The sequence below is a fragment of the Onthophagus taurus genome, chromosome 1 (assembly GCF_036711975.1).
Source record: "Onthophagus taurus isolate NC chromosome 1, IU_Otau_3.0, whole genome shotgun sequence".
Classification (NCBI taxonomy): Eukaryota; Metazoa; Arthropoda; class Insecta; order Coleoptera; family Scarabaeidae; genus Onthophagus; species Onthophagus taurus.
Genome location: NC_091966.1, coordinates 5,374,399 through 5,387,499, shown reverse-complemented (window position 1 = coordinate 5,387,499; position 13,101 = coordinate 5,374,399). Strand labels below are relative to the sequence as shown.

Sequence of the window (13,101 nt, the reverse complement as noted above, 5' to 3'; positions counted from 1 at the left end):
CATGTTTTATGTCACTGCCTTGGTGTTAATCCTATAAGATTCTCGATTTTTGGGTCGCAGTTTATCTCCCCAAAGGATCTGAACGACTTTTCACCGAACAATGAATTTCATTCGGTGAAAAGTTAATAGTAAATAAGTAAATAAATAAACTTACCGAAGACTGGACTATGATCTGGTCTGGTGACATTTTTACTTGTTGAATAACTTCCTCCTGATTTTTCCTAGAAAACAAATAAAAAAAATTAAAATTTCTAAGCAGAAATTGTATAAAAACCAAAACAAAAAAAAATAAGGAGACTTTTTTAGAATTTGACAAATGTGCGAGCTTCCAAGAAACTAATAAATAATGGATAACCCGCTGGGACAATTTCAAATTAGCTTGTTTTCATTTTCTTTGTGGACGGAAGAACTCCCAGGTAAACCAAAAACGTTTTGTGTCCCTCTCCGTATGCAGTCACCTATTGATCAGTTCAACGCAGCGGGGGTGAGTTTCTTTGCAATTTAATAGTCAGACCGTAAATTCTACCCCCGAAAACATCTAATTTACTCCACAATAAACCAATCAATGACATTTTAAAGAGATTCATTATAAAACTTAACACTCATCGTAAAAGTGAAGTTGTGCAATAACGATTAATTTTTGATCTAGATATATTTATCTGTAACGGTCTAAAAATTGCCAAGAGGAAAGGAGAGTTCGGAATGTAGCAGGTGCAACTCGCAGGTGTAGTAAAGCAAACATTAGGAATTTCACACCCAATTCAATGTAGCGTATGGGTTCCTCGTTTTTTGAGATTGTTTTGAAAGATGCCTATCAAACAATATTTTCTTGATCATTAATCATAAATAAATTGAAGTTATTATAAGATAAGTAAAAAAACTGTTTTATCAGCATCATCTTTTTAGTAATGAAATTTGATAAGAACGATTTTATTTATTTTTAGTAGAAGTATTTATTTAGTTAAATATATAAGAGAAGTTAATTTTATTTAAGTGGTACATAGATGAAACAAATATAGAGGAAGTTATGAAATCTGGTCGCTGTAGGCCAAAGCGATAGCGTTGCGATAACGAGAACGTTGACGGGAATCCGAGCCGTAAGCGGTTAAGGTTTTTATCTCTGCGTGTGTTTAAACGTACCTCAGATTCGGTGAGGTCGATGAGACTGCTCTTCTCCTCAGTGAGGTTCTCCGAGGATCTCTTTTCGTCCTCGCCGTCGCCCTCGTCCTTGAACACCTTAACCTCATCGGTGCTGCCGAGATCATCGCCGCCACTGGACGGGACGTGTGGCATGGTTCACACACAACGACGCGGCATTACAGCTCCGCTACATGGCACCACCTCGGCACGTCGGTGCTCCTCGGTTCGGCACACTCGCGCCACCGCCTAACGACATGCCACGAAAGAAGAAGACGAAGAAGAAGAAGAAGACGGAGCCTCCCCCGATCCGCACAAGAAGAAGAACAACACCGTCGCGAAACCAGGCATTATCGATTCTCGACGGCGCAATTCACTACTTGTTGCCGCGCACAACAAAATCAAATTTAAAACAAAATCATAATTATATAGAAATATCTCAAATATTATTATTCTTTATTATACGGAGTGTTGGAGCGTTGTTGTTGTTGTTATAACCAGTTGGGTAGGCGGCGATGAAAACAAAAAATTAAATCAAAAAAAAAAGAGGTATGTTAATCCAAAAACAAAATAGTCCACTCGCGTTATTATCCGTTAATAAATAAGTCGGAACCCGCGCGCGCTTTTTCGATATTTTTTGACAGATTTAGAGAGAGGGTCGGTCTCCTCGTGGGGCCCGTTTGCGAAGGTATCCGCGACTGTCACTTCCTCGCGCAAGTTACTCGAGTGACTGAGAGGGTTCTCTGCGTAGTTGATCGTCGACTCACGACTACCCGAACGGACCAATCGCGTCCTCCCGTTTCTACTGCCGAGGCGGCCTCGCAGTAATGGCAGCCGGGACGACTGCGCACGACGATCGACGGACCGCGCCGACAGAGAACCGCCCGCATCTCCCACCGTTAACGCCGCCGCCGACTGCCCCTCTCGTACCCTTACCGCCCCTAGTAGTGCCCTCGTTCCGTCGGCCACCGCATCATTTGTTTCCTGATTAATTTCTCCGGCCAGACGTTTATTCCGCTAATTTATGGACTGTTGTTCATAATGATCTACGGGACTACTTATGTCACGGACAACTTTTAACCTTTCAACTAAAATCATTTCTCGGAACGAAACTAAATGTTATCCTTTAATCCAGTGTTTCGCAAATTGTGCACCCCTAACAGTCTCGAAGTCTTAACAGGGGTGTCTCGAAATGCAGAAGCCTCGTAATTCCAAGATATTTAGCTTTACTTTAAAGGTGCCGGCGCAGAATATTATTACGAAAGCAAGCCGGCAACGCTGCGTCTTCTCGATCGAGCCATATGATCCCACTAGACACGACGAGGTACGTACACCTTTCGTAACAAATTTGGAACGTTCTCAATTCAATCAGTTGACTTATAATTTAAGCATATAGTGAAGTAAACCATAATTACGAAACTAGTATGCACTTGCACTCTCCCACATAAAATAGCTTAATAGTACAGGAATTGGGTAGTTTTGCAAAAGTTTTGCTTGATTGAGACTAGACTTAGAACTAGAAGCATTCTAGACTCTAGTTCTAGGTCTTGTGTTAGTTCTAGTGATAATTCTAGTGCAATACCAGAACTAACACTAAACCGAGAACTAGAATCATTCGGGTTTAGCCGCACGTCTCCTAAGACGGCTAAACCCGAATGTTTCTAGTTCTAGGTCTAGTGTTAGTTCTAGTATTAGTTCAATAAAAATATACCACAATCTAACGTTGAATAACAATTAAAACTAGAGCTAACACTAGACTTAGAACTAGAAACATTCAGGTTTAGTCGTCTTAGGAGACGTGCGGCTAAACCCGAATGATTCTAGTTCTAGGTCTTGTGCTGCAAGGCAAAGCGCCCCTCAAATACGGATTGGAGTGTGGCTAGAAAAGTCGTCACTTGCACATCCGTGGACCAGGCGATTTAAACGTTTAAGCCGTTCAAATCGCCTGGAGAAGACAATATCTTTCCTGCTTTGTTACAGCAAGGAAGTTCATTGTTGTTGCCAATCTTGGTAAAAATTTTCAAAGCGAGTGTCGCTTGGAAATATGTACCCGCAGAATGGACTAGGGTAAGGGTATCTTATATACCCAAAGCGGGCCGTTCGGTTCCTACTCCTAATGCCTTTCGACCCATCAGCCTAACGTCATTTCTGCTGAAAACCCTTGAAAAAGTTGGATATATCCGTACGGTGCCATTGGTATCTGGTCCACTGAATCGCCACCAGTATGCTTATCAAGCGGGAAAATCAGCAGAATTGGCTCTACACAACTTAATTGGTAGAGTATCCAGAACGCTGCAGGATAAAGAAATGTTGGTTTGTGAGTTTCTGGATATACCAAACAACCCTTTGTTAGCATTTGACTGCTTAGTGTAGACACTAAAAGTATTAAGATGATACCAGAGAAGATGCTTCCTTATTATTATTCGATGAAAAAATATTAATGTATTTATTTATTAATTACTTTTCATTAATATTAATGTCTTTCCTCAACAGTTCAGAGTCTCGGCTGGGATGCAGAATTCCAGCTTTGTACCACTTCTTTGAGGATCGTCCACGAGGTCTATGTGATTTTCCTTATCTGGCGATTTTCAACAACCTGTATTCTGACATTCTCCTGACCTGGTCTTTTAATTCTCTCCGTCAGCCGCGTGCGCATCAAATCCTATACTCCTTATTTTCCCTAAGATCTTTGCTTCGTATGCTTGAAGAGTTTTCATTTCTGTGATTTTAAAAAGCATGTCAATTTTTGTTTCGGAAAATCTGATCCTCCATATTACATCCCGGAGGCACCTCAATACCACTACTGTGCTTGTGATTTTGTATACTGACTTCTTCTTTCAGGTATCGACGACAATATCGATATTTCAATCGCATAACCTGATTTATAGCACGACTGTAAGCTGTTAATTATCTTCTTGGTTCTTAGTGACAGTACAGAAAATGCAGAGATTTCCATATTGTACTTCTCTGCCGTTTTTTCTAATTTATACAGCATTGCTTTAGGGCTATTTTCGTTAGTAGAGATGAGACAGCATCATTTACGTGTTCACACATCCTTTCTTTAATTATTTCGTCCTTAACTGAATTGAATAACACTGGGCTGAGGTATCACTTCATTTGCAATAAAATTGGTATACCTTTCGCGAGTCTCTCCACTGTTCTTACAAAATCCTGACCTCCAGTTTTTCTAGCAAGGTCACCATATCACTTATTCTTGCCCTATCAATAGATTGTTTAAGTTCGATGAAACACAGAAAAGCTGTCTTACCGAACTCTAAGTTTTGCATTAAGTTATTTGTCGGACAACAGAAATTGCATTTACAGTTGCCCAGTTTTATCTGAATCCCTGTTGTTGTTCGTAGATTCTAGCTGCATCTATTTCTTCTGATAGCACTCTGATTATCATTTTTTGAATACAACTTAAGAGACTAATTCTCTTAATCCAATCTTGAGGATTGGTAGTAGTATGCTGCATTTCCATGGAGTTGGTATCCTTTTATTTATGATAATTATGTTAAACAGGGTGTACATTTCATCTACCTGTGAGTCTTCGCCATATTTAATCAGTTCGATACCTACTAATTTTATATTTTTCATCTTCTGGATTATTTGTGGTATATTTCCTTTGGAGAAGCTGAATCTCGGTTGAGCATTAGTCTCCAACTCTAATTAAGCAGATTCGGTTTTCCTCGTTTTCTGCCATGTCTCTTCGTACATGTCTTTTGAAATATTTGTCCCACTCTTCTGCCTCTATCTTTGTGGTCTGTATGAGCTCGTTTAGTGGTTTCTTTCTGTTTCTCAATAAATTCCAGATTTTTTTTCTGAGTTCTTTCCTAAACTTTTCCTAGCAGCAGAAATGCTACTGGTTTTCTTGATTGATTGGATATTTGTGTTTATTTTGTTTCTCACCAAAGTTTCTCACTACTTTGTAGTCTTCGTATATTTAATAAGTGAATCAGGTGGCTTTGTGTTAGGTTGTATTTCCTAATGTATTCTGTTCGTTAATATTTTTTCCTCAAGTATTCGTTGGTGTAGATACATAACCAAATCATCCTCCATTGATTCTTTAGTTCCCTGCTTTTATTTGTAGCTGTTCTTCTTGCTGGCTGAATTATACTTCTTATTGCCACCAATACAAGGTTGTGGTCACATTCCACATTTAAAAATTTCAAAAAGTTGTGTTGTAGCATGTAGGGATAATATGTATTTTTAATTTTTAATTCATTTTGGGCACAAAGCTGTGTTAGCCTCTCACTATTTTAGTTTATAGTCTCTTCATTGAATCTGTTTTTGATGCCACATATAACCTCGTTGCCAATTCTCGTAGTTAAGTCTCTCAAGGTTATGATTTCATTCCTTTCTGGTACTCCATCCAGTTCGGTTTCTATTGTATAGTTGCAGTTTGCCTATACACTCACACGGCTCCATACACTCCATATTAAATTTACATCGATTCTTGGAAGTCTCCATGATATCTCGATTATGTCTCAAGACTTAATAGAAGCAGTAAACTTCCATCAAATCTACTCCAAATCTCTATCATAGCCACATCAAATTTTTAACAAGTTTTTCAGCAAGTCTGCTTCAAGATAACTTCCGCATAAAGTCTACATCATTTCTGCACAGATTTTTCACCATGGTTTAATCAAATCAAGTTTGTGCAGAAACAATTCGCCATCAAATCTGCATCAATAATGGCATCCGAAACGTCAAATCTTTTCTGAAAAAACGTACGGCAAAACCCGAAAGTTTAGTTCTAGTGTTAGTTCTAATTTTAGATTTAGCACTTCTTATTAAACCTGCATCAATTTTTTGAAGTCTGCATCATATCTCTACATCAAGTTTTCAACAAGATATTCATCAAATCTGCTTCGAGACACCTCCGCATAAAGTCTACATCATTTCTGCAACAAGGTTTAATCAAATCAAGTTTGTGCAGAAACAATTCAAGACTTGTTCATAATGTCCCATAACTTTCCATACACTCCTTATTTAATCTGTATCATTATGTCTCATGCCTAAATGTAGTAAGCATCCATAGAAATTACTTCAAAGAAATTTACCTGGATTTAAGATTCATTTATACGTTCTGAATTTACTTCTGCAGAAGAAGATAATCTTATCGAGTTATCTTGTGCTAATAACACCTTGAAAGTAAATTTTGCAACATGGTTTTGATATTATTTTGGATTTCAATAAAAGATACGTGGAGTGTTTTGCTGGCACATTAGTTATTAATTAAGAATGATTAATAAAAAAAGTATTTGAAATAATTTTATTAAAAAGTAATATAGTTTTTCTTATTTACAGTAAAATTGGATATTGCGTCTCGTTGTAAAGAAAAAATATTTTGTAGCTGTAGGATTTGTACGGCGTGAAACGGGTCGGTCGGCGATCGTGAGCCGAGATGACTTAACAAGATACAGCGGGTGGAATTCCTACACAGCTCCTCAGTTGGTTCTTTCTCGCTTATACTTGGATCGGAGTCGATCGGTTCGTCTCAAGCTCATTATCGCACCTCGTCTGCCCATTCAGCTGTTGGAAAACGGGCGACTGCCGAACCGGCGGGCCAAGACGACGTTCCCCGGACACGCACCGCCACAAATATTTACATACCGACGAGCACAACTGCTACCTTCTATTTGTACGTCCGTAATTGTTACGATAGACTCTTGGTGATAGCGAACGCGCTTCGACGCCTCAACACCGATACAGACCTCTTTTTGAGGGGTTTTGTTTGTTGTAGATCTTCGAAATTCTGAAATGGGTTTTCGCCTTGAGATATTTTTGTGTTGGTTTATGTCACGGTTGAGAGAAAACGAGAGTTTGAACTTATCAACTTTTTCAAGTATGATATTTAAATAATAATAAATTAACCTAAATAAACATAAAACCACAGTTCGGTCCATTTCTATAAAAACATTATCTCCGGTGGTGCTCCTCTTTCTTTCCAGACGCGTCTGGTGCCGATTTTCTGTCTTTTAACCTGCTAAACCGAGTTGTTTCGCACGACCCTTTGTCCGAAGTGAGTCGTTGTTTGGAGAAAAGGAAGGCACCCCGCGTTCCGGGCACAAACATATAATAGGTCGAGTTAAAAGGGGGGTGGGCCCTTCTAAGAAATTCCCGAACCACCGGTCTACACACACGTATACTTACGTATTGGACCTGTTGGTATTCATCCCCTAAAGGTTAACAAAACTATCCCTACAAGTTACACAAAAAAAGGGAAATAAAAAACCTCCCCCACATTCTTTTCAAATTCTAACCAACTTAAATAAATAACAATTTTTTTTTGTTTTAGTTTATTTTATTTAATAAATCATTAATTTTAATTATTAAAATAATTTTATTAAGGATTATACAACGTAAACAACATTTATGTTTATTTGGTTGCCTATATAATCAAACAATCTTTTTATTCAAAATACTTTAATGTCATCATCTAATACTTTAGGCAAAAATTAAAAATAAAATTATAACTCTAAATAAAGCAAAATAAATCGGAATGTATAATTTTATGTCATTAATGCATTATTTTTTTTTATTTCAAGATGATTACTTCTTGTAAACATAACTTTCTGCTCCACCTCGACCAAAACCTGTAAAATAAATTAATTAAATTAACTATTTAAATGAATATTTTTGATTACCTGTTGGTCCGAACAGTGCGTTATAACAGGGATGATTACAATAAGGTTTTCCTTCGTGTTCGGCGTGAGAGCCAGGAGTAAGAGTTTTATTACATTTTTCACATCTCAGACAAGCCGCGTGCCAATCTTTACCCAAAGAAGTTTTTCTTTCGGCTAAAACAAAAAAAAAATTTTTTTATATGAATAAGTCTTGATACGATTCTAGACGCAGTATTGACTTGATTAAACCATGCTGAAAAGACTATGCAGAATGATGTAGACTTTATGCGGAGTTGTCTGAAAGTATACTTGATGGATATCTTATTGAAAACTTGATGTAGGTATGATAAAGATTTGAAGTCGATTTGATTTAAGTTTACTGCTTCTATTAAGCCTTGAGACATAATGGAGATATGATGTAGACTTCAAAGAATTGATGTAAATTTAATACGGAATGTATGGAGCCAAATCAAACTAGATGGACTACCACCAGCAAGGGATGAAATGATAATCTTGGGAGACTTAAATACGAGAATTGGCAACGAGGTTATATGTGGGATCAATTCAATGAAGAGACTATAAACTAAAATGGTGAGAGACTAATACAGCTTTGCGCCGAAAATGAATTAAAAAATTAACGATAGGTATTACCCCTACAAGCTACAACACAACTTTTTGAAGTTTTTAAATGCGGAAAGTGACCACAACCTTGTATTGATGACAATAAGAAGTATAATTCAGCCAGCAAGAAGAACAACAACAAAGAAAAGCAGTGTACTAAAGATACAATCAAAGGATTCATTCTTTTAAATAATTTTATTATTAATTTCTAGGTTGTAATGAATTTTATTTTATTGTTAGTAAATTTTTACAATAATTGGAGTAGTCTACATTCAACTTTCTCACATTATTATATGGCACTAACGTTATTATTAAACGTCATGGATGATGATTATTTGTTACTTTGGATAAAGTACCGCAATTAAGCAAGTACACAATTGTTGTTATCAAAATCGATTATAATTCCAACACTGAAAGGGATAAAGAGAAATATTTTGTACATAAATTGTTTATAATGAACCAAGAATACATCATAAATAACCAGATGTCGCTCAATTATAACCATGTTCTCGTTAGGAAGTGGATATCGCCAGAATATCAAAATTGGTGGTTTTTGTAATTAAAGTCAATAATATCTCAAAAGTTAAAAGGGATGGAGAGAAATATTTTGTACATAAATTGTTTATAATGAACCAAGAATACATAATCCATAACTGTATGTAGCTCAATTATAACCATGTTCTAGTTAAAAAGTGGATATTGCCAGAATATGAAAATTGGTGATTTTATGTAATTAAAGTCAGTAATATCTCAAAAATTAAAAGGGATGGAGAGAAATATTTTGTACATAAATTGTTTATAATGAACCAAGTATACATAATCCATAACCGGATGTCGCTCAATTACAACTATGTTTTAGTTAGGATGTGGATATCGCCAGAATATCAAAATTGGTGATTTTTGTAATTAAAGTCAATAATATCTCAAAAACTAAAAGGGATGGAGAGAAATATTTTGTACATAAATTGTTTATAATGAACCAAGTATACATAATCCATAACCGGATGTCGCTCAATTATAATCATATTCTAGTTAGAAAGCGGAAATCTTCAAAATATAAAAATTGGTGATTTTTGTAATTAAAGTCAGTAATAACTCAAAAACTAAAAGGGATGTAGAGAAATATTTTGTATATAAATTATTTATAATGAACCAAGAATACATAATCCATAACCGGATGTCGCGCAATTATAAAACCATGTTCTCGTTAGAAAGTGGATATCGCCAGAATATCAAAATTGGTGATTTTTGTAATTAAAGTCAATAATATCTCAAAAACTAAAAGGGATGGAGAGAAATATTTTGTACATAAATTGTTTATAATGAACCAAGAATACATAATCCATAACCAGATGTTGCTCAATTATAACCATGTTCTAGTTAGGAAGTGGATATCGCCAGAATATCAAAATTGGTGGTTTTTGTAATTAAAGTCAATAATATCTCAAAAACTAAAAGGGATGGAGAGAAATATTTTGTACATAAATTGTTTATAATGAACCAAGAATACATAATCCATAACCGGATGTCGCTCAATTATAATCATATTCTAGTTAGAAAGCGGAAATCTCCAAAATATAAAAATTGGTGAAATTAAAGTCATTAATAACTCAAAAACTAAAAGGGATGTAGAGAAATATTTTGTATATAAATTATTTATAATGAACCAAGAATACATAATCCATAACCGGATGTCGCTCAATTATAATCATATTCTAGTTAAAAAGCGGAAATCTCCAAAATGTCAAAATTAATGATTTTTGTTATACAGGGTGTATCAAATGTCTAGAATATAGCAAATAACTTCGCCATTTGTGGTTTTAAAGAAAAATGTTTCAAATAAAAATTCTTTATTAATTGTGGCGCATTTTTTGGCGATATTTGCTTGTTTACATTATTTCTTGTTTCGTTGCTATGGCAACGAACATTGTTATTTTAAATGGTATGCGTATGTCTTATTATCTAGAATTTTTAGTCAAAAATTAGCTAACTACTACTACTAGTTATAAAAACTAATTCTATTTCGATAATTTAAGATAGATAAATATATCGAAAAATGTATCTTATAAATACCTAATCAAATTAGTTTCATTATATAATATTAATAGATGTTTTTACTATTAATATTATTTTTATTATTAATGGTAGTAGATAGCTTTATTACTTAAATATAGACGTCGTACCTAAATTTTTGTATTAAGAAATATTTTCCATAAACGATCGATGTAACGATAAAAACAGGTAGACAAAACGACTAAAATACATTTAAATAAAGTATTTAATAATAGTACATTTGTACATTTAGGTAAAATATTTTATTGTTAAATGTATATAGATAATCAGACTAGAACAAAATAGACAAAATACCAAATATTTTAGGTAACTAAACTACTCAACTAGTTTCCATGATGTAGTTTCTTTTTCTAAAAATTTGTTATATCTCCTTAGTAAATAGATAAATTAACTATCATAAATTTGACTAATTAGAATTGTATATGTCAGCTAAATTACGTTAGGTAAATGAATAAATTTTCTAGCAAAAATGACTACTTGTCTAACAATTAAATTGATTTAGTTCAATTTTCCATATCATTTTTCTTAGTGTACGCGATGTACGCTTTTACATATCAAATCATATGATTGTATAAAAAAAAAGTGGAAAAAAAATGCGTACGTCAAATCGTTATTCATACATCTGGTTATTACAATACCTCCAGGAATCTCCAAAGGCTATAGAAAATACTTACATCTGCCATCTGGAATAGTTTTAGCGTATTCTATCACAAATGCTACGGAGTGTCTCTATACCTCTCCATCTTTCCTCGTCATTGTAGCCCCTCTGTTACAAGCGACCTTGGCTTAAATCATTCGTGACTAACAACTATGTATGTCGAGGTTGCTTGTGGTTGAGGCGTTTCAGTGTTAACTATTTCTATGCTTGTGTATCATTAAAGGTTATTAGTTAAGCAAGTTATTATAGCGCCTCGGCCGCAAGAGACCTCAGCTTATGATCAATCGCAAAGATTCAAGGCGTGGTTGTTCAGTGGCAACTATCTCTATCATGAAGGGTTATTATTCCAGCAACTTCTGTCCTAAGCGATCTCGGCTTAAATCTTTTACAACTAACAACTATGTATGCCGAGGCTACTCAGTGGCATCTCAATTCTTTTATATCATGAAGGGTTATTGTTCCAGCGCCTCGTATATAGTTGTTAGTCGTAAAATATTTATGCTTGAGACAGAGGGACTTCAGTCGTAAATGTCTCTTTCGTTCCCTATCCCTGTGTTTTATTAAGACCTACTTCCTCGGTACCTAGGCATAGCCTTTAATTGATCAATTCAGGTTACATTTTCGCCAAACCCGGAGATTGAGAAGAAAAACTGATTATTTTTCGTAATTATAAAGATTAATACAAAATATTATTTGTTTATGTCTATGTAAAGTTCAAATCTGTATAAAAAAGTTGTGTGTCACTTCCGGTTGATGTCCAAATATTGACACAAGTGTGCGATTGTGATTTAATAGACACATAATGTAGTTAACGAATTCCATTTTTGAGTTATTGTGGTTGCATATATATTGCAGAAACCGTGATAAAACTTATGAAATATGTTGTTTCTAAACTTGATATAGACGAAAAAGGGAATTATATAATCGAAAACTTATTTGTTGTGTGTTAGGGTTAAAACAATTTCACAAAAATCTTTAGAAATCCAACAATTTCCACCAAAACACCCAGTATATTATTTAGTTTAACGAAACATTATGAATGAGGAAGAAGTGTCTATCAAATATAATAATCTACAGCGTCATATTTAATAATAGAAATGACGATAGAGTTTTTCTAACAAATCTTATTGAAATAGGACAAATAAAAACTTATCGCTCATTAATTAAACTTAGAATTATGATTTATTTATTTTCTAAAAAATCACTAATTCAATAATTTAATAATATTGATGTAATAATCGCTTAGTTATTTTCATAAGTGATATAAAACGATACTTGATAAGATAATTTTTTTGTAAGATAACGATCATAAAATTATATATCTTATGAATATAAAAAAAATAAATAAAAATACCAACCGTACCGTTAATAGGAAATGAAAACTCAATGTTCTTTGCATTGATAAGTATAAAACATTAAAATTCTATTCGCATCATTAGAAACATTTCCATGGTATTGTTCCAACGGCGACGAAATAAAATTTTGATTTTTTCCAATAAAAATACATTAAACAAATTAAACAAACCAAATAAACACGTTACGAAAGCGATTACGTAAAAAACATGTTGATTGATATATGTGAGAGGTACACAATCTGTGTTACGTTGGGAAACGTTAAAATTTACGATCGATATCCATATCAGGACGAAGGTAAGTTCAATCGACGAAGCAAAACCACAAAAAAAATGCACACAGATGGGAATAAGATCTCTTTAAAAGTGTTGAATTTCAAGATTATTTACAACATTTTTGTAGCACTTTATTTCAATGTTAACAAAAAAAATGTAGTAATAAATTAATAATACAAATTTAGTAGTAATTAAATTAATAATTAAAAAAAAACTTACCGAAATAAACTGGCTTTTCGCATTTCGGACAATTAGGCATTTTTATTTCGAATAATTTAATTCGTGGAAAAACGAACGAAATCTGGCTTCAATGGTGTTCACCGTACAAACGTCGTAGAAGGTCTGTTTATTCCGT

At 34.4% G+C, this 13,101-nt stretch overlaps 2 protein-coding genes and 1 long non-coding RNA gene across 3 annotated transcripts in view; 1 reads left to right on the top strand and 2 right to left on the bottom strand.

Annotated features, from left to right (window-relative positions):
• LOC111424736 (transcription factor pangolin) overlaps nt 1–1,924 on the bottom strand; it is a 169,586-nt gene extending 167,662 nt beyond the window's left edge. Inside the window, exons 1-2 of the mRNA XM_023058410.2 lie at nt 1,141–1,924; nt 155–221 (exon numbers count right to left, since the gene is read on the bottom strand). Of these exons, the coding sequence (XP_022914178.1) occupies nt 155–221; nt 1,141–1,293 (220 nt within the window). The 5' untranslated portion in view covers nt 1,294–1,924. The remainder of the gene's footprint in view (nt 1–154; nt 222–1,140) is intronic.
• Nucleotides 1,925–2,061: 137 nt separating this feature from the next.
• Nucleotides 2,062–7,774, top strand: LOC139429378 (uncharacterized). Its single transcript, XR_011640021.1, has 2 exons — nt 2,062–2,461; nt 6,448–7,774. It is a non-coding gene; the product is annotated as an uncharacterized lncRNA (long non-coding RNA).
• On the bottom strand, nt 7,638–13,101 carry LOC111424858 (cysteine-rich protein 1-like). Its single transcript, XM_023058563.2, has 3 exons — nt 12,966–13,101; nt 7,788–7,940; nt 7,638–7,736 (listed from the first exon to the last, which is right to left on the bottom strand). Exons 1-3 carry the CDS (start codon nt 13,003–13,005, stop codon nt 7,693–7,695), a joined length of 237 nt encoding a protein of 78 aa, XP_022914331.1. The 5' UTR covers nt 13,006–13,101; the 3' UTR covers nt 7,638–7,692.

Coding starts and splice junctions, on each gene's coding strand:
- LOC111424858 (XM_023058563.2), bottom strand. CDS start 13,005: ATGCCTAATTGTCCGAAATGCGAAAAGCCAGTTTATTTCG. Junction 7,941..12,965: donor CGAAAAGCCAGTTTATTTCG/GTAAGTTTTTTT, acceptor TTTTTGTTTTAG/CCGAAAGAAAAACTTCTTTG. Junction 7,737..7,787: donor CGCACTGTTCGGACCAACAG/GTAATCAAAAAT, acceptor TTTATTTTACAG/GTTTTGGTCGAGGTGGAGCA.